General features: G+C 36.4%; 3 protein-coding genes across 5 annotated transcripts; 2 read left to right on the top strand and 1 right to left on the bottom strand.

Moving 5' to 3' along the window:
* The first annotated feature begins 4,732 nt into the window (after positions 1-4,732).
* Positions 4,733-7,393, top strand: LOC103870744 (pyruvate dehydrogenase (acetyl-transferring) kinase, mitochondrial). The gene is made up of 7 exons (XM_033291591.1): positions 4,733-4,749; positions 4,784-5,110; positions 5,941-6,190; positions 6,283-6,463; positions 6,542-6,689; positions 6,777-6,993; positions 7,080-7,393. Exons 2-7 carry the CDS (start codon positions 4,883-4,885, stop codon positions 7,136-7,138), a joined length of 1,083 nt encoding a protein of 360 aa, XP_033147482.1. The 5' UTR covers positions 4,733-4,749; positions 4,784-4,882; the 3' UTR covers positions 7,139-7,393.
* Positions 7,394-7,661: 268 nt separating this feature from the next.
* Positions 7,662-8,789, bottom strand: LOC103870745 (elongation of fatty acids protein 3-like). Its single transcript, XM_033291593.1, has 2 exons — positions 8,706-8,789; positions 7,662-8,669 (listed from the first exon to the last, which is right to left on the bottom strand). The coding sequence occupies exon 2, from the start codon at positions 8,652-8,654 to the stop codon at positions 7,833-7,835; it is 822 nt and encodes a 273-aa protein (XP_033147484.1). The 5' UTR covers positions 8,655-8,669; positions 8,706-8,789; the 3' UTR covers positions 7,662-7,832.
* A 2,010-nt stretch (positions 8,790-10,799) lies between these two features.
* On the top strand, positions 10,800-15,783 carry LOC103850761 (uncharacterized protein At4g04775). 3 transcript variants are annotated; one of them, XM_033291019.1, is made up of 3 exons: positions 10,800-11,705; positions 11,797-11,853; positions 12,004-12,361. In XM_033291019.1, the coding sequence occupies exons 1-2, from the start codon at positions 11,225-11,227 to the stop codon at positions 11,847-11,849; spliced, it is 534 nt and encodes a 177-aa protein (XP_033146910.1). In that variant the 5' UTR covers positions 10,800-11,224; the 3' UTR covers positions 11,850-11,853; positions 12,004-12,361. The 3 variants fall into 3 exon arrangements, with proteins under 3 accessions (XP_033146910.1, XP_033146909.1, XP_033146911.1); XM_033291018.1 differs by having other exon boundaries at positions 11,797-12,361; XM_033291020.1 differs by lacking the exons at positions 11,797-11,853; positions 12,004-12,361 and adding an exon at positions 14,123-15,783 and having other exon boundaries at positions 10,802-11,716.
* The last annotated feature ends 9,664 nt before the right edge of the window (positions 15,784-25,447 follow it).

Below are 25,447 nucleotides of genomic sequence, written 5' to 3' on the forward strand. Positions count from 1 at the left end.
GCTTCTAATACTAATTCATCTCATTTTACTATATTATTCTATTTTATTGAACCACGTTCTTGCTGAAAGAAATGCTTAAAAAGAATACGGAATGTTAAATGTGAAATCGAATATGTGAAGTTCTATAAAATATGAAAGAAAACCAAGCTAACAGGGAACATAAAGTAGCATTGAGGATATTAAGAAGCTCCAAAGTGGAGAACACAAGTGCTTTCTTAATTATTATTACTTTTTCTCATCTTTCATCTCCATGCTTCCCAAAAGAAACATGATGTTTATTTAAAGACATACATTTTTGTCCTTAAACCATTTTGTCGCTTCAAATTGCTTTAAATCTTTCGGTTTATTTAGAGCTTGATTGGTTTCCCCGCTACCACCCGCAAACGCAGCTTTTACGATTGGTAGCGGTTGACAGCGTTTCGAAACAATCATACAAACCGCTACAAATCGCTTCAAACCGCTCCGAACCTCTTAAATTTAAAAGCTGGTTCCAGCTAGCGTTTGCGGTTGCGGGAGGATAACTTTTTTTCTTTTTTTAAAAAAAATCATATAAATACAAAAATAAAAATATTCAATAAATTTTTTAAAATGGAATTATAAAAATACTAAAATATATCTATTATATTTTAATTAATATTATAAAATTTTAAAATAAAAATATTTTCTATAATTTTAAAAATTTAAAACTATAACTTTGAAAATATAATTTACATATTTATTATAATATTATGATTTTTGATATTTTTATAATTATATAAAATATAAATATTGTTAATTTATTATTTAACCGCTGCTGTATTTGGTAGTTAACCAGTCATAAGTATCCCGCAAACGCACCAATTTCTAACCGCAGAACCAGTCGTACAAATATCTTAAAACCGCTAGAAACCGCAACCACCCGCATCCGCAAACGCCCGCAGCCGCAACCGCTGCGTTTGAACCAGTCAAGCCCTTAGTATACATATTTTGCCCCATTTAAAAGGATATCTTATGTAAGATGGCTATCAAAAAACTATATTAGTGACGATGAAAGTGTGAAAACATCTATAAGATATTGGATTTGTTTTCTCTACCGGTGATACTATATAATAAACCATCAAGTCGTAATTAGCAATTAGTGGATTGTGATTTCATTTTCCATCATGTTTAAGAAGAGTATCTTTATATATATAGTGAAGATTATAGATTGTATAACTTAATTGGATTTAACATTTAAGTTTATAACTTCAATATGAACAGTAATTTCTTCCCGCTTACGACGTATAGGCAAATAAACATATACACGTGGGATATCCATATCGAATTGAACCTATTAGGAGCATTATTTAATGAATAATGTCCTTATCGGATCTTAAAAAAGACCCAAGATCCGAGATCTCAGAATATCCAAATTGTTTGTTATGTTTTGACTCGTGAATCAATCTGATATAGAATACTAAGATTTGACGTGTACTCCGGTCAAATTAGTCAACCCACTCGTGCGTTTTGGAGTCTTTAATTTTTGTTGACAAGTCAACGAGGAAAGCTTTGCTCAAAGCTATTAATATTGTAAATCAATGGTACTTTTAAAACATTATTTAACTGGCATTAGTAAATGGTTTTTCTAACTAAATCACTTTCTCTTATCTGATGATTAAACAAAGTTGTGAACATGGTTGAATATAAGGTTTTCTACGATTTTCTTGGTCGTAGTTACATGGTGGCTTACTCGTTTATATATGTCTAACAACGAAGTCATATATTAATATTGTAGATTAGTACTTCCATCTAGTAGCTATAGAGCCAACAAGTTATTAGTCAAAGAGGAGGTTAACCATAAAATATAAATTAAGTTAGAATCCACTTTAATTTCAAATGTCTAGTCGAAGCAAAGCCCATATTTAATACCGGGTTCTAAATATTTTCCTTAAAGCTAAGTGGCGAAGATCAAATGTAGTTCGGTGATATGTGTGTTCATCAACCGTCAACGAATAATATAACAAAACCTAAAAACTATTGTTGTTTCGTGTTTATTATTTACTTTCCGAAATTTCTGTAGAACATTCGTTACTGATGCGTGGAGTTACCATGATCGATTGGATTCCAACATTAATATGAAATTTAGGGAAGACAAATCCTCGTACCAAGGCGGGAAACAATAGAAAAATATAGTGAAATGAACAAGTCAAAGATGAACTCATGCATATGGAGAAATAACGAAATATGCAGTTGTGAGGTCAATGAGATATTCAATGTCGCTGGTTTAGGAAAAAATAGCTATTGTGATTCGAGGGAGTTGGTAAGATAGATGTTAAAGTCAAACACCAACTCTTTTGTTGTTCCAAAATAAACAACATTTTCAGATCGCTCGATGTTTATGTTACCTGCAAAACTTTGTTACATTTAATGTTTTTGTATAATAATTTTAGGGAATAAATACACCATAAATTACAAAGCGAAAATATTGCTCTAAAATTATAGGCAAATTCCGGTTATCATATATTCTTGTTATCCAACGCCGGCTCAACACTCTTAGGGGCCCTAGGGCAAGAAATTTTTTTTTTTACCCTCTAAAATTTATATAAAGATAATGTTTAAAATATTTTTTAAATTTAATCAGTAATATTTTGTAATGAAAATAAAACCATATACATATCAAATAATTTTGGGCCCTTTCAACTTTATTTATTATATTTATAATTTTTTTATATATAAAAATATGAATTTATAAAAAATTGAGCCCCTTAATTAATATTATACGGGGGGACACGGGCTTGGGCCCGGGACGGTCGCACCGCTTGTCCCCCCAATGAGCCGGCCCTGTTGTTATCTTACCTGTTAAATAGTTGTCGTTAATTCTAAAAAATATGAAAATATTTCAGGCTTAAAAAAACAAAGTAAACACTTTATCAGAGTTTAACCGATCAATATATGAAATTTAATGTATTCGTATAATTTTACGTTGCTTATACCTTGATTGAGCCCATGTATAGCGTAGTTAGAAAAACAAACTATAAATGTTGGGCTTATAAGAGGAGAACGGGCCAGAATCCTTGTGGACTGTGCTTCTTTCTTACATAAGAGAAAATATAAAGATGACTTGCCATTGTTTTCATCAAATAACGCAAACCGTATAGTTTTTATGATACAAGACGACATATCACTCATCTACGAAAAAACGAAACGACACGTTGTTCACATATGGTGGACTTTAGTCATATGTGGATTAGGGTGGTCTTTTTCTAAAGCTATCTTAGATATGCAACTTTTCTCCATTGAGATTCAACTATTCCAGAAGCAAATATAGAGTTTTTATATGAAAAATCTTTGGTCATCCACACGCAAGATAGATTTGTGTTACTTTAGATCTCTACTGGTCTATCCTTTTTCTATATTTGTTTGGCTAGTTCTCATTATTTAGAATTCTGGAAGGTTTAATAATACAATCGAAAAAAAAGAAGATATGCAACTTTTAAACTTTACCCGTTTATCGTTCTAGTTTAAGGTTAAGTATATATTTCATTTTCATCAACTTTTATGTTTTAGAATTTGCCTTGGTAAAATTGAACTATTTCAGCTTTCTCCAGACCCGTGGGAAAAGCATGAAAAAAAGGTTCGAATGGTACGATCCCTCCGTCACCCCGGAATGAAAGGGGTGATCTCGTAGTTCTTGTTCTGTGAAGATACGTTGTTAGGTGCTCCATTTTATTTTCCCATTGAGACCGAACCTAAACCTGCGCTCCATAGATAGCTATTTATTTTGATCATGATATTGACATAACAGGTAACACCATGTAAACACTGATACAAGAAAACAACTAGTATAAGAAAAGTAGAAAACTGTTGAGAAAACAATTATCATTCTAGTTTTTACTTTTTATAATAAGAGATGTGTATTTAAAATGATGTTTTGAATGAAAGTCGAACATTATTATTATTATTATTATTATTATTATTATTATGAGAGTTGTGTGTGTGAGGATCCTTTTTGTTAACAATTAGTATTAGACTTTGACCGGTAACTTTGCGAAATGGCGGATTGGTATATTAAACGTGATTTCACAAATATTTTACCAATCAACAAAAAATACGGAATGAAAGAACAACGCAAAAACATAAATTTAGGTTTTTGCTAACAAAAATACAAAGAAAATTTCCAATAAATGGAAAATAGAGTTTTAGTTGATTATTTACAAGATTAACACTTTCATATTATAAAATTATATGATACTACCTTTTCAAAATTTTAAATAAATAAAATAATTTTTTAATGGTAAATAGTTATGTTGTAAATAAAATTATATTATAATTTGTTTTAAAATATTATAAAATGTTATTTTATTATTAAAATGTATTGAAAAATAAGCTAAATATTTATAATAAATATTTTTAGTAAATGTTAATTATTGATATTTGTCTTTTCTTATAACGAAGTAAATACCATATAAAATATTTTAATCAGTTTAATATGTATTCTATATATCATTCCATATATTTTAAAAAATTTCCGTAGTTTAATTATTTTTTTCGCAGTTTAACACCTTTTCCGTGGAATTATAGTTACCAATCGGAGCCTTACTTTGCAATATAAAATAAGTAACTTTAACTCTCAAAAAAGACATAACGTAAAATATTCAAACAAGCAAAGCCAACACCACACGATCACTCAAACACAAACTCGTAATAGTAAAAAAAATCCTAATCCATGGAATTAGCGGGCAACCTATTTCCGTAACGTTTATTAATTTCCATCCACCAATCAATTTACCATTTTCAAAGCCAATCCTCTCTCTCTCTCTTTCTTTTTTCTGCATGTCCAATCATTTTCGAGGTTTCCTGCAGTCGATGAGAACGGTTGAGTGCGACGACGAAGACGATAAAGAAGAAGTTAGGGTTGGTGAAGATGATATTTCCTAAGAGCTTGATCGAGGATCTTCACAAATGGGGTTGCATGAAGCAGACGGGCGTGAGCCTCAGGTACATGATGGAGTTTGGTTCCACGCCTACTGAGAAGAACCTTTTGATCTCCGCGCAGTTTCTACACAAGGAGCTTCCGATTCGCGTCGCGAGGAGAGCGATCGAACTCGAGACGCTGCCTTATGGTCTCTCCGAGAAACCTGCCGTCTTGAAGGTAACGTTTCCGGTGGTGTTTTTGTGAGTATTTCCGATGGAGTTTGTGGTTCGAATCGGTTAGGTTTTGCGATTGTGTTTCGATCTCGAATAGGCTTTGAAGAACTTCTATACCCTACACGAGTTAGGTTTTTCATTTTGTTATGAAATTGTTTAATGAATGATATAAACTGGTTAGGCCAATTCAGTTATTGTCGGTTTTAAGTTGGAAGTCTATAATAAACGACAATTTAATATGGTATCAGAGCCTATCGAGTTTCTCGAATTGTGAACTTGAACCTTCATTTCTAATTATATTCGATCAAGTTTGTGATTCGAATCAAACAGGGTTTTGTAGAATTTTGCTGGAATCAAATTGTTAAACTGCGTTTCATTCGTTTATTCCGGTTTACTGTTTGATTCTTGTGAGTATTGCAATTGTGTTTCGATCGAATTTCGAAATCTAATAGGCTTTGAAGAATTTATATACCTTACATGAGTTTGGTTCTTCTAATTGTTACGAAACTTTTTAATGAATTAAATAAAATGGTTAGGATCAATTCAGTTATTGTCGGTTTTAAGTTGGAAGACTAATAAAAAATTGAAGATGGTATCAGAGGCTCAGAGCCAATCGAATCCGAAATTGAACGTTCATTTCTAATTATTTAAATTCGATAAAAAAATAAAATAAGATATTGTGTGAAGGCTTTTAATGTTTGTGCTACAGTGAAAGAGAATCCTTAGAACAGTTTTGATGTGCAATGCAATCTCTCTGGAGTGACATAAGATTTGGCAATTTTGACACTCTTTTTCAATAGCTTCTTCAAGATTCTCTGCTGTTTTGTTTGGTAGGTAAGAGATTGGTATCTGGAATCATTCAGGGACATGAGAGCGTTTCCTGAGATCAAAGATACTGCTGACGAGAAAGACTTCACTCAGATGATCAAGGCCGTGAAAGTAAGGCACAACAACGTGGTTCCCATGATGGCACTCGGTGTTAACCAGCTCAAGAAAGGAGTCCATTTCTACGAGAATCTTGATGAGATTCATCAGTTTCTTGATCGCTTCTACTTATCCCGTATAGGCGTCCGTAACCTTATTGGTAAAGACTTGCTTTTTTTTTTTAATTTCTCTCTCTGTTCTCTCCTCCACTCAACTGAAACATCTTCGTTTTATAAAATGAAAAATTCTCAGGGCAGCATGTTGAGTTGCATAATCCAAACCCGCCACGTCATTGTGTGGGTTACATTCACACTAAGATGTCTCCTATGGAGGTAGCGAGGAACGCCACCGAAGATGCCCGGTCTATTTGTTATAGAGAGTATGGTTCTGCTCCGGAGATCAACATATATGGTGATCCAAGTTTCACCTTTCCGTGAGTTTTGTCCGCTTGTTTTCTTCTTTGGATTCATTCTGTTGCTTCGAACTTACATTTTTCTACTCTTTTTTACAGGTATGTGCCAACCCATTTGCATCTTATGGTGTATGAGCTAGTCAAGAACTCTCTACGTGCTGTCCAAGAGCGGTATGTTGATTCAGACAGAGTTGCACCACCAGTCCGCATTATAGTTGCTGATGGAATCGAAGATGTTACCATAAAGGTTATTTGTTTTCCTCTGCTTTTTGTTCTCCTTCAAGGCATTTTATTTTTTTGTTGAGCCAAGCATTGTTGTGGGTGAATGTAATAGGTCTCAGATGAAGGTGGAGGTATACCGAGAAGTGGTCTCCCCAAAATATTCACATATCTTTACAGCACGGCAACGAACCCGCTTGAAGAGGAAATGGAATTTGGAACAGCTGATGTTCCCGTGATTATGGCTGGTTATGGTTATGGTCTGCCAATTAGTCGCTTGTATGCTCGTTATTTTGGTGGAGATTTGCAGATCATATCCATGGAAGGATACGGTGGGTCAAATACTTGTTCCATTCATGTTTTGAGATCATATTCATTAAAGATAGTTTTAATTTGTGTGTTATTAAAAAAATTGTAGGGACTGATGCTTACTTGCACCTGTCGCGCCTTGGAGATTCACAAGAGCCTTTGCCCTGAGAAAATCTCCCAGTTCAGGCTAGTGAACAGAGCTTTGACATACTAATGGTAGACGCGGGATCTACTTTGTTCACTAAGTTTTTTTTTCAGTTTATTTGATGTACATACATTATTACACTCTCAGATATGGAGGTTATTCCAAGTGAGTTAAATCTCCCTCTGACTTGTAATTTTATTTGATTCAAAACATTTTGTAAGCAAAAACCGTTATTGGTTTATATATATTTGATATGATAAAAAAATTTATTGAAGAATGTCCTTCATTTGTATTTGGTTATTTGATATTGGTTCGGCCACCACGTCGTAGCATGAGCCGAGCTTTGAGCTATAGCCGTAGTCCTAGCCCGGTTTATGAAAGACGTGATAAGCAACCACATGTTTTGGGTTAGATATTAAACCACCAGTTGAGTCTATCGTGAACCCAGACACTGTGGCATCAACGGCTCTTGAAACCGTGGGGGTTCCTACACCATTTGTCTGAAAGACAAGGGAATGTGATTGTCAAGACTCAAGACAGAGGTAGAAGCTGCTTTTTAGTACTTGATTAGTCAAAAACTTGGTGAATCTGTAGGCTAATATCAGTGTTCAGCTCTACCAAACTATGAATCACACAACCAATCCATTTTATGATTTATGTGACATCTTATTCATAAGACAATTTCAAAAAAATGTAAAAGACAAGACACAACTAAACTTAATCGCTTTTGCGGTCTCCCTGTCTGCTAGTCTTTTTAGCATAGTTCTTGGAATGGAAGTTGAAGAAGAGAGCCAAAAGAGAAGCATTAAACCCCGCGTTAAAACACCATCCCCAAATCCCAGAGCATCCCGACCCGAACAACTGCTCTCGGAGCATCCAACCGGACAACCCGAAGCTGAAAACAAACTGCACAATCTGACAATCCGTCACCAACCTCTTCCACCTCGGCCTCGATCCCACAGCGCATAGGAAGTAATAGCCGTACATAATAACATGAACCGTAGAATTCGTCAGGAGCGCGACCGGAAACATCGACTGCCGGGTCCTCAGCCAGAGGAAGCACATGACCACAACCGTAGCGTGGTGGTACACGTGGAGGAAGGACAACCGTTGGATTGATTTGCCGAGTATGATGAGGATTGTGTCTCCAAACTCCAGGATCTTCGAGAGGTAGAAGACTTGAGCCCAAAAGAAAAGCGGTCCGCTAGGTTTCACGTCCAATGGGAAACAGATCGCGTCGAACAAACTTGCTGTCGGATCTGTGGTGATGGAGAGAGTGCAACCAACCGCCATAACTAAGGAGAGAAGACAGAGGATGAGGCTGTGTAGGGCTGTGATTGGTTTGAGAATTGTGGGACCGAGAGAAGGGAGTGAATCGATGGCAGATCGGAGGAGTAACGTGGCGGAGAGGTAGACTGAGACTACAACGGACACGAAGAGGACGGTGGAGCCAAGAGTTTCACCTTCGGTCCACGTGAAATTGGCGATGTTTGGGTGGTTAACGAGCCAGTAGGTGAGGGTAGAGTGAAGTGATGCCATTGCGTGAATCTCAGTCGCCTCCCTTTTTCCGGCGGCGGTCTGTGAATCTGTGATCGTCGGAGAAGTTAGAAGGTACGGGGGAGGAGAGACGAAAGGTTGAGACAGGACATGAGAGACTTAAGATATCCCGATAATCATGGCCTTACCCAATCGGGTTATCTTTATACAAGTGGGTCCCGTGGAATCATATCTTCTCGTCTTACCGGATCGTATTATATTACTCCCTCCGTTTTTTATTATAAGTCGTTTTGAAGCTATGCACATAGATTAAGAAAATCATTAATTTCTTATATTTTCGAAACAAAAACATCATTAATTATTTACCTAACCACAATTTAACCAATAGAAAAATAGAAGATATATTATCATTGGTCAGACAACATTAGTTACTAATAAATGTTACATAAAAAACCGAAAACGACATATAATTTGGAACAAAAAAGTTTCTCTAAAACGACTTATATTAAAAAACGGAGGGAGTATTAGATTAATTGGATGATGCATTGCATTGTTCATTTTTTATCATGCACGTGACGTGGGAGTGTAATATATTTTTTTCTTTAATATTAACATATGTTTTGAAGTTTCAATATATGTTTTGAAGTTTTAGTTATTAATAGAAATTTTAGCTGTCAATGTGATGATTATGAAAGCTATATTAAATAAAGCATTTTAACAACTATTTTATTTATATAAAATGTAACATCACACATAAGCCAGTTTACAAAAAAAAATGTAACATTACACATAAAATAATATAAATACAACCAAATGCAAATCTAAATTAAGCATTTATGGATTAATGAAAATATTTTTTTGCCATGGTTTTCCATCGTAATATTTGCCAAATGCTATGAATTCTGGTGTTTGTTGAAATTAAAGATCGCAAAATTATATCGAAAACTATTAAAATCGTGTGGTTGAGAATCATTAACCCACGTGACTCGCCCTTAAGTGTATAGAGTAAAAATAGTTCAGACCTAACTGTATAGAGAAAGGGAGCGCTCTTTAGTAAACCAAGTCGTTCTTTTTCCTCCTTTTCTCCTTCCAAACAAGGAAAATGACGAATCCTTCAGAAAAAGTTGTAGTTAAATGGGTGAATGACACACGGGGTCGAGTTTGTTGGGTAATACTGGCTAGCCTCTGCCTATGTGGATTCAAACAGTTGATGGAAGTCTTCAAAGACGAGAGCCAAGTTATCTACAAGTATGTTGGGATGAGTTTGGTGTCTCTCTACGTGATTTTACTGGTCAAGTCTCTGTGCTCTGAAACTCCAACCATAGCTTATAGGTCTGGTTCCTGTCTACGGTCGTTTGTGCCGTTGGTGTTTTTCTTCATCATCTTCACAATCTAATATCACCGAACCCTAGGAGTCTCTATAGTCTATTCTCACTTTATCCATCCTTTTTGGTGTAGTGGCTTTAGTGCAATTGCTTTTTCCGATATATGAGTTCTATGTGGGTTATGTTATGGTCATCATAGCTTTGGAGATCTCTGTAGCTTACGGTGTTGTTGACAATGATCTTGATGAGGTCATGGCGTCATGCCTTTCGGGTTTATTTTCTCCTATATTTTCTTGTGTGAGATGATAATTGGTGTTATCAACTATCCAGGAAATCACCGCTTCTTTAATCGCTATTGACATGTTTCTTCATCAGTTTTACTTGTGTTTTTAATCTTCCTTTGTTTCATCTTAATTATTTCAGTTTGAGTAGTTTATCTTTATGAATGTAATTTTTGTCAAAGTTAATGTTAAGCCCATAAAAATAAGCTATATTGATCGAGCTAGCAAACCATATTGATTGAGCTTGTTCGAAATACGAAAACATGAAAGTGACGAAAGTTTAATTTCTGCTGGTTCAATTGGGTAACTAACTCAAGGATTCAATCCAACGGTGGATTTCACCCGGTCCATAAGAAAAATCCTTAAGCATAATTGTAATTAAATACTATTATTAGCGTTAAATCGACGAAGGATTGGTCCGTCGCAGCGGACTTAAGGATTCAATCCTTAGCCACGTGTCACGTGGTGAGTGGGTGGAATTTGTCTTTGGTTTTGTGTAGGGTCGAAAAAAAAAAACACTTCTCGAGCCAAACCGTAAATCAAAAACTCGTAGATTTAATTATAGATCACTCTCCATCTTGTTTGTTCTGTATTAAGGGTTTGGTTCTCGGATTCCGACAGATTTGAGAAAATTTTCAAATTAGGGTTTCAAACGTATTTGGGGCAAAATCGATTTAGGGATTCTTTGGGGGTTTAGATAGGGTTTCCAAACGTTTATGGTTTGTATCGGTCTCGGATCTCCTCTCTGTGTGTTATACGGATTGAAACCGTATCGGGTTTGTTTCTTAATCGGTTGTCGTTTCTTAATTAGCTGTTTTCTTCTTAAAATTTGTTTCTTGTCGTTGGTTTGCTACCTTCTCCTTCATGTGCTTTTGATTATTTAACATTGTTTGTTGTTGTTCTTTAACATACGTAATTGATTAACGTTGTTCTTACTCGTTATTTGCTGTTGATTTAATTGGTCCTTAACTAAGTGTTTACTTGTTTTGGTTGCAGATAAACGATCATGGGACGATACAGTTACAGCCAGCCTTCTTCATCCTCACACTCTCCAGACTTAACCTCCCTCCTTGAAGCCGAATGTGAGATGTACGCGGCTGAAGCTGAGATTACTCGGTGGAATGCAGAAGCCAGTGACTGGGAACCATCAGCAGAGGGTGATGATGGCATCCCAAGGACATGCTACTGTGGTTCAGAGCCAGTTCACGGATACTCCCAAACGCCAAAAGATCCATACCGACGTTACATAACGTGCCACAATGTCGATGATAGAGACTGCCACGTCTGGAAATGGTGGGACGTGGCGGTGGAGGAGGAGCTGAGAGAGTTTCAGAGGGAGCTTAATGCGGTTAAGGGTGAAGCGAATCAACGTGAGCAGAAGTTACTCCGTCTTGAGAAGCAAGTTTCCGAGTTCACAAAGAAGAAATCAGGAGCTAAGCTAATGGTCTTCAGCTTAGTGTTAGGGTTGGTGTTGCTTATTGTGCTAGGTGAGTTACTTCCTTTTATTTTTCATCTCTCATATGTATTACAAATATTGAAAGTGTGTGAAAGTTGATTGTTTACTCATTTATTTTTCAGGAATACTTGGAAAGGATTCAAAGGATTGGGGCGTACGTGCTTTGTTTCTTTAACGAGGTAATTATTTTATTAGTAGTTGTAGTAATTTAGTTTCGAAACCGGAAGGAAAATTAAATGTTTGTTAGGTTTTGATTTGCTTCGATAGAAAGTAGTTGTAGTTACTTAGATTCGAAACCGGAAGGAAAGAAAGTGGTTGTAGTAATTTAGGTTTGGGAAGGAGTCACGGGTCTTTATCTGATGGAGTAGGAATCACGGGTGATGGAGTAGGATTCACGGGTGATGGAGGAGGAATCACGGGTGTAGTTGTATGAGTCACGGGTCACTCTCTCTAGCATATGTATTATAAGTAGTAGTTGTAGTCTTTGTAGTGTAGTATAAACTTGTTTCCTCTTGAGAGTCAAGTTCATGTTTTCAGAGAGTTTCTAAAGTACTCTCATTGTTTTCCTCGGATCATATGTAACATTTCCTCGGATCATATGTAAGCTTCTCTTTGTATCAAAACTTATGTAACATTATCTTCTTCTTTGTATCAAAACTTATGTAACATTATCTTCTTCTTTGCTTACTTGTAGAGCAAGTTCTTTGATCCATCTTTGTTAATAATCTTGTTATTAATCTTGTTTTATTAGATATGCACATTTGATTTCTCTTTCAACATTCCACGTGAAGGTTACATCGTACAAGACACTTGTTCAAGACACAAACGGTTTGTAAAATCACAAACCATCAAATTTTTTTATTTTAGTAATATGACTAGTATTTTAAATAACAGCTCAAAATTAAAGTTTTATAATATTGTTAATATGATAAAAATTTGTTGATGAAAGGTTCAAAATTAAAGTTTATAATATTGTTAATATGATAAAAATTTGTTGATGAAAGGTTCAAAATTAAAGTTTTATAATATTGTAAATATGATGGATTTTATTTAAAAAAGTTCAAAATTAAAGTTTTCTATGATTAGGACTTCTTAAAATGTTAAAACTTTAATTTATAATAACATATTAGGACTTCTTAAAATGTCAACATTAATTTTGAACTTTAATTTATAATAACATATTAGGACTTCTTAAAATGTCAACATCTTCATCCGATGGTCTAGACGAAAGAATAGACGAACTTGTTGATGAAATAGTTGAAGATTACTACAACGACATAGTGGAGGACCAACCCGATGATGAGGCGAACCGTGCTTATATTGAACGAGACCGTGAAGGAGGAGATGATCAGTTATGGAATGACTACTTCAGTGAAGACCCGACATACTCGGCACAAATATTTAGAAGACGTTTCCGCATGAACAAGAATTTATTCCTGCGTATTGTCAGAGCCCTCAAGCAGAACTTTATATTCTTTCAGCAGAGAAAAGATGCAACCGGGAGGTGGGGTCTATCATCACTTCAAAGTGTACGGCGGCTATTCGTCTGCTTGCTTATGGACAGCGGCTGACTCGGTTGACGACTATCTCCGACTGCGCGGACCTACAGCACACTCTTGTTTACATCATTCACTGACGCAGTTAGTTTATACACTTATTTGGTAAGAGTATCTACGACGACCCACAAAGGAAGGATCTTCAACGACTACTCTATATTGGAGAGCAACGCGGTTTTCCAGGGATGGTCGGGAGCATTGACTGTATGCATTGGGAGTGGAAAAAACTGCCCAACCGCTTGGAAAGGACAAATACACACGTGGATCCGGAAAACCGACGGTTTTAGAGGCTGTAGCTTCACAAGATCTTTGGATATGGCACGCTTTCTTCGGTCTTCCAGGTACCTTAAACGATATTAAGTCCTCGATCGGTCCCTGTTTTGACGATATCTTTAGAAGTCGAGCTCGAGGGTAAGGTACATGGTCAACGGACACATGTATAAGTTGGCATACTATCTCACGGACGGGTATATATCCAAAAGTGGTCAACATTTATCCAATCTATCACACTCCATCAATGTCCAAACAAGCGTCATTTCTAAATGGCAAGAAGCAGCCCGAAAAGATGTCGAGCGGGCATTGGAGTATTGCAAGCTCGGTTGCGATAATTGAAAAACCCGGTTCGTACATTGGACAGAGAGAAGATAGGGAAGATTATGAGAGCATGTATCATACTACACAATATGATAGTTGAAGATGAACGAGATGTTATACAAAACGGGTTATTATTTCAGATTTTCAAGAAGGAGAATCTTCCAGAACCTCGGAGGTCCTAAACGAAATTCCTACATTGTTCAATGATACCTTTTCCAACCGCAATGATCTTCGTGATAGGCAAAACTCATGATCGATTGAAGAATGATTTGATCGAAAACATTTGGAATAAATTTGGTAATCAAGATTAATAATTAGTTCTCTTTGGAATATTATTAAATCATTGTATCTTTTTTTTTAATAATGCAATTAATAAAATTTCAATTTTAATTTTTTTTTTTAAAAATATTATTTTATTTCTAAGGACTCATTCTTCAGGATCACCATTGGACGAGTATTTTAGATCCGAATCCTTAACTAATGAAAAAAAAAATTATATGCTTAAAATATTGTTAAGGACTCAAGTGGGAGTATCACCATTGGACATGGTCTTAAGTGTATAGAGTAAAAATAGTTCAGACCTAACTGTATAGAGAAAGGGAGCGCTCTTTAGTAAACCAAGTCGTTCTTTTTCCTCCTTTTCTCCTTCCAAACAAGGAAAATGACGAATCCTTCAGAAAAAGTTGTAGTTAAATGGGTGAATGACACACGGGGTCGAGTTTGTTGGGTAATACTGGCTAGCCTCTGCCTATGTGGATTCAAACAGTTGATGGAAGTCTTCAAAGACGAGAGCCAAGTTATCTACAAGTATGTTGGGATGAGTTTGGTGTCTCTCTACGTGATTTTACTGGTCAAGTCTCTGTGCTCTGAAACTCCAACCATAGCTTATAGGTCTGGTTCCTGTCTACGGTCGTTTGTGCCGTTGGTGTTTTTCTTCATCATCTTCACAATCTAATATCACCGAACCCTAGGAGTCTCTATAGTCTATTCTCACTTTATCCATCCTTTTTGGTGTAGTGGCTTTAGTGCAATTGCTTTTTCCGATATATGAGTTCTATGTGGGTTATGTTATGGTCATCATAGCTTTGGAGATCTCTGTAGCTTACGGTGTTGTTGACAATGATCTTGATGAGGTCATGGCGTCATGCCTTCGGGTTTATTTTCTCCTATATTTTCTTGTGTGAGATGATAATTGGTGTTTATCAACTATCCAGGAAATCACCGCTTCTTTAATCGCTATTGACATGTTTCTTCATCAGTTTTACTTGTGTTTTTAATCTTCCTTTGTTTCATCTTAATTATTTCAGTTTGAGTAGTTTATCTTTATGAATGTAATTTTTGTCAAAGTTAATGTTAAGCCCATAAAAATAAGCTATATTGATCGAGCTAGCAAACCATATTGATTGAGCTTGTTCGAAATACGAAAACATGAAAGTGACGAAAGTTTAATTTCTGCTGGTTCAATTGGGTAACTAACTCTCACCAATTGACATATCAAAATATATATACTTAATATACAGAATATACAGACTTGGCTCTACTTGGCGGTTTAACATTGGAGTTTTCACTTCTTTTTATTCATACTTGTGTCTATATGCTCCTCCAACTTAAGGCACAAATTAGAGCCAAGTCTCCCCGTTAGGAAACTGTATATAATGCATTATTTTCCGTCACCAGACAGCAAATGTAAGACGTTTGAAAGTTGCACTATATTTTGAAATCATTTTCAAGTCTGTATAATAACATATAAAGATGCAACAAACATCTCAGTTTCCATGATTAGTAGTGGCCACTATAAATGACAAGTACCGCTTAGTCTCTCCAGAATGCATAAATGTAGTTGTCAATGTGTAATATTAATAGAAGTTTTAGCTGTCAGTGTGGTGATTTTGGAAGTAATTTATTTAAATATCAGAGGTGCCAGGTTCGATTTTTCTCTAATACCTTTCTCTTTTCAAAAAAAAAACACAGTTTAAGAACAATTTTAGCAAAAAAAAAAACATAGTTCGAAGATATGTAAATTATATGTTTTGGGTCTATAAGTTCTATTATTTTGGGCTTATAATCCATTTTGGTAGAACTTAACAAAAATGAATGTATGTAAAGGAAAGGGAGCGTTTAAGGTTAACCTAATTAACGAAAATGTTCACCAAGTGACTCGCATACGGCATATCTCACTGATGACATTGGACTGGAGAAGTGATGGAGGGGATGCTCATGAGAAGAAAAGAGAGTTAAGGAGACTGAGCAGCATTAAGCTCGGTGTAGCGGACGGAGGAAGTGGCTCGGCGGAAGGAGTGGAGTTGATGAGACGAGATGTGTCTTTTCAGAATCCAAGGGTTTGGAGAAAGTGCACATGATACGGAGCTTATGTTACTTCAGAGAACGAGGAGGAGATGGAGATATCGAGGAGGCAAGGAGTGTAATTGACTGGAAGAAGAAGAACGCACCGTTTTACTCTTGGCGATATTTTGGCGATATTTTGGCGATTTCGAAACTGACTTTCGACGGGGGTTTCTCGATGATTTCGGCGACACCGCCGGGCTTATCTGAGTCACCGGAGGGTAATCGGATGCTACAGGAGGTAGATCTAGGGGAGGATAAGAGATCTACGGTTGCAGATTTGAAGGAAAAGGGAAAGGAGTTGAAATGGGTTTCAGTGGCGCAGGATAAGAGGTGTCTCAAGAAGTATGAAGTGGAGGTCAAATCGGTTGATGGTAAGCACAAGGTGGTGATTCCTGGCGATATTCTCTCAGAGGCTACGCCGCTGTGGGAAGATTTCATTGTTGGAAAATTTTTGGATATTGCGCCCCATATAGCGAAAGTTCATATGGTGGTGAACAAAATCTGGAGTTATGGTGATTCTACATCAAAGGTGGAGGTTTATGATGTTAATGCCACAACAATGAGGTTTAAGGTTAAGAATCCGAAGGTGCGTGAGAAGATCATCAAGAGGGGGATGTGGAACATTGCAGGTGTTCCTATGGTTGTGAAGAAGTGGTCACCCAAAACGGAAGAAGAGAAACAAGAGGAGGAAGCTATCCCTATGTGGGTTCATCTGAGGAAAGTGCCTCTCCACATGTTCTCATGGGAGGCATTAAGCTTTATGACAAGCACTGTGGGGTTCCCAGTGTATCTTCATCCAGAAACGATAGCTTGTTCAAATTTTGAAGAGGCAAAAATCTTTGTGAATGTTGATGTATCGAAAGCTTTACCGAAGGAGATTGATTTTGCTATAGAGGGAAAGGAGTTCACAGCTGAGTTTTATTACCCTTGGCTTCCTTCAAGGTGTAACATCTGTGAGAAATGGGGTCACTCTGAGAATGTTTGTGTTAAGAAGAAAAGGGAGATGAAACATGGAGATATGGATTTGTTAAAAGGAAGTGCTACAAAGGCAGGTAATGAAGATATAAGGGTCTCAGGGAGCAGAGGTATGGGTGAGGAGTCTGGTATTCTGAGGAAGAAGTCTAATGAGAAGCAGCTAAGTACTGATGGTAATGGAGAGGGAGTGAGTAATGCTGAGGGAGAAAATGTATGGTTCTCTCCTGGTAGAGCTGGAAGAGTAGGAAGATCTTTGTCAAAAACACCGGGTAGAGTTGACCAAGTAATGCAGATATCAGCGTCTAAATTTTCAGTTCTGAGTGTGGATGATGTTGAGGAAGGAGAAATACAAAAAGATGAATCACACGAGACGGAGGAAGTAAACATTGAGGAAGAGGATGCAAATGTTATAACTGAGGAGGATCTGTTGGAAGATGAGATACTGGAACAGAAGACTAAAGAGAATGAGAAAGGAGCAGAGCAAAAAGGGGGGAGGAAGGTCCAGAAGACTAAAGCTCAGGATGCAAATCCTAAGAGTAAAAGGTCTTCTAGACGTAAACTCTAATCATGGAGAGTTTTTTCTGGAATGTGCGCGGACTGAATAAATCATTGAAGCATTCCGTGGTTAGAGAGTGGATTCATAATAAAGAAACGAGTTTTGGAGGTATTTTGGAAACAAGGGTGAAGGAGAATAAGGCTGAACGGATTTTGAATTCAGTGTTTAGAGACTGGTCTTCTATCACAAACTATGAAGATAGTAGAGGTGGGAGGATATGGTTTCTTTGGAGGGAGATGGTTCGTGTCACTCCAGTTTATAAGTCGGATCAAATAATCACAGTAATGGTGGAGATTAAGGATGAGGAAGCTTTCTACTGTACTTGTGTTTATGCAAATAACCAAGTTGAAGATCGAAGAGGGTTGTGGGAAGATCTGATTCATCATCACAGTTCTTCTAGTTTCAAGAATAAGGCATGGATGATAATGGGTGATTTCAATGAAATTTTGGAAGGCAATGAAAGCTCGAGGTTCGCTGATACGGGTAGAGTTCCGACTGGGATGAGGGACTTTCAGAGTGTAGTTCTGCAATGTCATCTTGTTGATATGGCCTACCAAGGGCCACAATACACATGGTGTAATAAAAGAGAGGAGGGAGTAATATGTAAGAAGTTGGACAGAGTATTATTGAACGAAGAGGCTGTTCTACGGTTTCAAAATGCGTATTCTGTCTTTGAGCCTGGAGGTTGTTCGGATCATATGAGATGCAATATTCAACTGCTGCCTAAGTCTGAGGTGATCAAAAGGCCATTTAAGTATGTCAACTCTATGAGTAGTATCTCGTCTTTTTTGCCGATGGTTAAAGATTATTGGGACTCTACTGTGGGTTTGTTCCACTCTACATCTGCAATGTATAGATTTTCAAAGAAGTTGAAAAATCTGAAGCCGTTGATCAGAGAGCTAGCTCGGGAGAAGTTGGGTAACTTGACTAAGAGAACTAAAGAAGCTTATGGATTACTATGTGAGAAGCAAAAGGCTACATTAGCTTGCCCAAGTGAGACTACCATTAAAGAAGAGGTTAAAGCTTATGGAGAATGGTTACATGTGGCTAATTTGGAGGAGGATCATTTGAAACAAAAGGCTAAACTGCATTGGCTTGAGGTGGGGGATCAAAATAACAAGACGTTCCATCGTGCTATTAGATCGAGGCAAGCTCAGAATTTGATTAGAGAAATCCGATGTCCAGATGGGAACGTTGTTAACACTCATGAGGAAGTTAAGAGGGAGGCAGAAAGATTTTTCAAGGAGTTTCTGAATAAGTGTCCATCGAATTATCAAGGGGCTTCAGTGGAGGAATTGCGAGAATTGCATACTTTTAGATGTACTCCTGAGGATTGTGGTTTACTAGAGGCAGAGGTCACTGATGAGGAAGTTCGAAGGGTTCTGTTTGCTATGCCAAATAATAAATCTCCTGGGCCAGATGGCTTCCCTGCAGAGTTCTTCAAGACTACATGGCCAGTTCTGAGTAAAGATTTCATCGTTTTGGTGCAATCTGTGTTTAGATATGGGTTCTTTCCAAAAGGGGTGAATTCAACAATTCTTGCTTTGATTCCCAAGAAGCTTGACTCTCTTGAGATGAAGGACTTTCGACCCATAGCGTGTTGTAACGTCCTCTACAAAGTGGTTTCAAAGATATTGGCTAATCGTTTGAAGCAGGTTCTACCTCGTATCATTCAGGAGAATCAGTCAGCGTTTGTTCACGGTAGATTACTCATGGAGAATGTCTTACTCGCTTCTGAGCTTGTTAAAGATTACCACAAAGATACTGTTAGTCCCAGGTGCGTTATGAAAATAGACATCTCCAAGGCTTTCGACTCGGTACAATGGTCTTTTGTGTTGGAAAGCTTGCAAGCATTGGGATTTCCTGTGAATTTTATTCACTGGATTAAGCTCTGTATCACCAGTCCTTCATTCTCGGTTCAAGTAAATGGGGACTTGGCGGGTTACTTTCAAAGTTCAAGAGGTCTCCGTCAGGGCTGTTCTCTCTCTCCGTACTTATTTGTTCTCTGTATGAATGTACTCTCACTGAAGTTGGACAGAGCAATGGCTGAGAGGAGATTTAAGGTCCATCCGGGTTGTAAGAAGCTATCTCTCACTCATCTCTGCTTTGCGGATGACTTAATGGTATTTGTAGAAGGCTCTAAGGATTCAATACAGGGTGCTCTCTCGGTATTTGAAGAATTTGAAGTTTGGTCTGGGTTAAGCATAAGTGTGGAGAAGTCTACAATTTATATGGCTGGTATAACAACTGAGGAGAAGAGTAATATCTTGACTAACTTCAAGTTTGCTGAAGGAGAACTTCCGGTGCGTTATTTGGGACTACCATTGATGACTCAAGCCATGAGAACCCAAGACTACTCTCCCCTGTTAGAGCACGTTCGTAATAAAATAAATACTTGGACTTGTCGGTACCTATCCTATGCAGGGAGACTCCAGCTCATAAGCTCTGTGATCATCAGCATTGTAAATTTTTGGATAGCTGTGTTTCGTGTCCCCTGTAGCTGTATAAGGGAGGTGGAGAAAATCTGTTCAGCTTTCTTATGGACTGGTCCAGTGCTCAAGTCTTCTAATGCTAAGGTAGCTTGGAAGGAGGTAAGCTGTCTGAAGTGTGAAGGAGGTTTAGGGATACGTGACTTGAGGGAAGTGAATAAGGTCTATGGTCTTAAGTTGATATGGAGATTGCTATCTGGCGATTCTTTATGGGGGAAGTGGATTCATGCTAACCTACTGAAAGGGAAGAGTTTTTGGGTAGTGAAGTCTAATCCGCAAGTGGGGTCGTGGATGTGGCGGAAAATGTTGAAACTAAGAGAAGTGGCTAAACTGTTTTATAAGAAGGAGCTCGGGAATGGAAGACACACTTCATTCTGGTATGATCACTGGTCTGAGAAAGGGGTGCTTCACGACTTGTTAGGAGATAGAGGAGTTATTGATCTGGGTATAGGGAAAGATGAGTCTGTGGAGGATGCTCTGCTGAGTAACAGGAGAAGAAGAAAACATCGTGTAAGTATCCTCAATGATCTCGAGGAAGAGATGAGTAACACCAGAAGCAGGCTTGATCCAGAAGGTAAAGATGTGAGTATTTGGAAAGGGAAATCGGCTTACAAACAGAAGTTTTCTACTCAAGAAACTTGGAAGCAGGTGAGAGTTGGAAATCCTTTCTGTGTTTGGGCAAGTGGAGTGTGGTTCTCTCATGCTACTCCTAAATTTGCGTTCATGGCGTGGTTGGCTTCAAGGGACAGACTATCTACAATGGATAGAGTAGTAAAGTGGAGTCATGGTGTTGATACCACCTGTGTTCTCTGTAATGCTGTGCAGGAATCGAGAGATCATCTCTTTTTTGAGTGTCAATATTCGGCTCAAGTTTGGGAGTTTATTGTGAAAGGGATCTTGGGTAGTTCATATACGAATCAGTGGTCAGAGATCATGGTTCTCATAACAGATTCGTCGAGGGAAAGGAAGAGTCTCTTCTGTCTAAGATATTCTTTTCAAGCAGTACTTTATGGTGTGTGGAGAGAAAGAAATAAGGTTAGGCACGGTGATCGGATGATGCCTGTTCCTATTCTTCAAAGATTGATTGAGAAGAGCATTAGAAACAAGATTAGTGTTCTGCGCAAGAAGGGGATAAAGGGAATGGAGATGATGATGCAATATTGGTTTCTAAATAGGATGTAAAGAGTTTTCTTGAGTTTCATTCTAGAAATTAAACAGTAAGCATCTTGATGTAACAAGGCTGTTTTTTGATGAATAAATTTAGCATTCATTCAAAAAAAAAAAAAAAAAAAAAAGAGGAGGAGATATTAGTCCAAGGTCGTCCGCCGGAGGAACTCTCAGTCCACGATTCGCTGTCTCCTGGGGTGGAGGAGAAAATAGATTTTATAATTTAAGAAAGTCGTCTAGTGAAAAGTTCAGCGTATGTGTTTTTGTCTCTATTTATTATATGGATTTGTCCAAATATTATTTTATTAATTATTATGATATTACTGAACTTAAAGAAAAGTCAGAGACATTTGTTAATTTAAGGAAAATGCGAAATGAAGATAATCATGTAAATTTAAAATAAGAAGATATTGGATTATAAATTTCTCTTGATAAATTTAGCTACAACAAACAAAGATATTGGACATATATTCTCTTAACTGTTCTATATAACTCTGTTTTAGGTATTAAATCCGAGATCTAGTTTCATAAGCTTTGTATTGTTGGAAAATGTCAGCAACGCCTGACGATGGAGGCCATTCCCTTCCCTCGCCGACCACTTCTCTTCCCCAAGTGAGTTCTCGATGATAAGGGTTTCTCTCTATATTTATTATTAGGAGTTTTGTCTTACTATAAGTTTTTCTTTATCAAGACGGCGGATACAGAATCCAATGATCAGCAGGTCACTCTAATTGGCCGTGCAATTTACTATATTTTGGGAGTGTCCTCTCTAATATGTCTTTCCAACTCGATTGGGGATGTTTGGCCGTCCAAGAGAGAAGATGGAACGCTCATAGAGATCCCAAACTCCAAATATGCAGCAGTGGTTCTCGCATCTCTATATGCCATTGCTCTAGCTCGAACGCTCTTCTTCGATCGCCCACCTCGATGAGACAAGATTGGGCCATATGTAGAAGTGTTTTACTCATTGTGCCTCTTTATCACCGCATTCGTTATTGCTTTCACATACCGTAGTGACCCTGACGTGAGGTTCTTTGCAATGTCTGCGATCACTTGTGCCATCGCCATTTTCCAGCTAACACATCCGCTGGAGGAATTTTACGTAGGGAAAACTTTGTTTGTTATTGTATGGACTGCTTTTGTTACTGAATGTTTTAACGGAGGTAGCAAAGATGTGGTTATGGGATTCATTGGTGGGTTTTGTCTTGTGTCCATAGGTATTGCTTCCCATTTATCGATAAATGATCTGACGCAGCGCCTCACACAGGTTTAGCATCTAGGTTCTTCTTTAAATCGAGATCATTATACTTCTGGTGTTATTAGGATTTCGATTTATCTCTTAGTTATTATTTCCTTTTTATGTCTTTAGACAATCCTTTTTACATCGGTGTTAGGATCGACTTTAGCTTAGTATCTATAGGAACTAGCTCTTAATGTAATCGTTACCTTTTATTGAATAATTTCAGCTTTAAAGTTCATCTCTTTAGTTTGTTTTCGGCAATTCCTTTGTGAATCAGAGCTATAAACAAGCTCACAGTCAATCTTTGGGTATTCATATACTCTACGAAGTTTGATTTAACGTCTCGCTGTGCCATGATCGCGAAACAAATCATTTATGTTCTTAATGTCATTGCATATAAATGTGTTGGATTTTTATTTGTCCAAAAAATAATAATAAATGTGTTGGATTTTATTAGTACGATATTGTTCACTGGACCTTATGCCTCATACTAATAGTTGTATAATTTCTAATGTGGAATTTTGTTTGATATTTCACATTCTCCCACTCACACTAAGGAGTATACTCATCTCGCATGTTTTTTTCCTTTGAGAATGCGTCTCCCATAACATCTCGGTTCTTTGAGAATGTCATCACAGGTTCCATAATCATCTTGACTGTTTCTACCGAAACTCTTTTGTTCTTACTTGAAGGATATTTTGGTTTTCTTGCAGAACTTCATCGACCTGGTGCTCTGATACCAATGTTCATGGATTTACTTTTGGTTTTCTTCCCAAAAAGTCTTGTACTAATAGAGTTAGAAATCTATTTATATATTAGACTTTTCTTTATCTAATTTAATTTCAATGTGGGACTTTGTTTGATATTTCACAAAATGACGTGACTATATGTTTTATTTGGTTGGTTTTAATGATCGACCATTTCTTTTGAATAAAACTCAATATTTTCCTTTTGATGAAAATATTTTATGCTTTTTTGTCTCCACCAATACTTCTCGAACTACATTTCATCAACGAATCATGTTCTCTTTCACTAGTTTTACAACTAGTTTATAACTGAGTTTTGAAACCACAAACAGTTTTAAAACTTAATAAAAAAATGTCAAGATTGTAGAATTGTCAAAAGTTTCAAGAGCTTAGTATGACCATTAGTTAAGCTACTATAGCTTTTTATAACACTATAGGCCATGAAAGAGAGTTTAATATACACAAATTCAAATGTAGAATGTGTTTAGAAATTTTAAAACAACACTAAAGATCATAGGTTTCAGTATATAGAACATTTACCGAAAAACTCAATATTTTCGTAGAGGGTTGGTTAACACATAGATTTTGAGAAAAATTTAAGAATATGAAAATATTGTTTTTGCATATTTGCATTCTTCACTAAGATATGATGAATGTCAAAGAGGTTTGAAACCTATGTTGTCTCCGTTTTTCTAGAGAATAACGATTTTATAGTTGTTAATCCACTAATTTAGGGAGTATTATGAAGTTTTACTAAATTAATTGACAAAAAATATAAACGATGCCTACATACCATGAAAAAGAATATAATATACACTAATACAGATATAGAATGTGTTTAGAAATTTTTAAAACAACACTAAAGATCATAGGCTTCATTATATATAGCATTTACAAAAAAAAATCAATATTTTCGTAGGGGTTAACACATGAATTTTGAAAAAACTTCAAAAATATGAAAATATTGTTTTAATGCATAGTTGCATCCTTCAAAGAGGTCTGGAACTTTTTTGTCTCCGTTTCTGTGGAAAGTTGCGATTTTATAGTGGATAGTCGATCAATTTAGGGTGTATTATGAAGTTTTACTAAATTAACTGATAAAAAATTAAAAAGATGTCTATGTACCATGAAAGAGAGTTTAATATACATTAATACAAATGTACAATGTGTTTAGAATTTTTCAAACAACACTAAAGATCATAGACTTTAGTATATAGAGCATTTACTGAAAAATTCAATATTTTCGTAGGCCCATAGATTTTGAGAAAAATTCAAAAATATGAAAATTATGTTTTAATGCATAGTTGCATCCTTAAATAACATATGATGAAGGTCAAAGAGGTTTGAAACTTTTGTTGTCTCCCTTTCCCTAGAAAATAGCGATTTTATAGTGGTTAGTCCACCAATTTAGGGAGAATTATGAAGTTTTACTAAATTAAGTGACAAAAAATTAAAACGATGTCCATATACCATGAAAATGAGTTTAATATACATTAATACAAATTTAGAATGTGTTTTGAAATTTAAAAACAACCCCAAAGATCATATGCTTCATTATTAGAGCATTTACCGAAAAAAATCAGTATTTTTCGTAGGGGTTAACCCACAGATTTTGAGAAAAATTCAAAACTATTAAAATTCTATCTTAATGCATAGTTGCATCCTTCACTAACATATTATGAAGGTCAAAGAGGTTTGGAACCTTTTTTGTCTCCGTTTTTCTAGAGAATAGCGATTAGTCCACCAATTTAGGGAGTAATATGAAGTTTTACTAAATTACTTGACAAAAAATTAAAACGATACCCATGTACCATGAAACAGAGTTTAATATACATTAATAGAAATGTAGAATGTGTTTAGAAACTTTAAAACAACCCCAAAGATCATAGGCTTCATTATTAGAGCATTTACCAAAAAATTTAGTATTTTCGTAGGGGTTAACCCATAGGTTTTCAGAAAAATTCAAAAAATATAAAAATTCTATTTTAATGCATAGTTGCATCCTTCAGTAACATATGATGAAAGTCAAAGAGGTTTGGACCTTTTGTTGTCTCCATTTCCCTAGAAAATAACGATTTTATAATGGTTAGTCCAGCAATTTAGG

Source organism: Brassica rapa, chromosome A05, assembly GCF_000309985.2.
Source record: "Brassica rapa cultivar Chiifu-401-42 chromosome A05, CAAS_Brap_v3.01, whole genome shotgun sequence".
NCBI classification, from domain to species: Eukaryota; Viridiplantae; Streptophyta; class Magnoliopsida; order Brassicales; family Brassicaceae; genus Brassica; species Brassica rapa.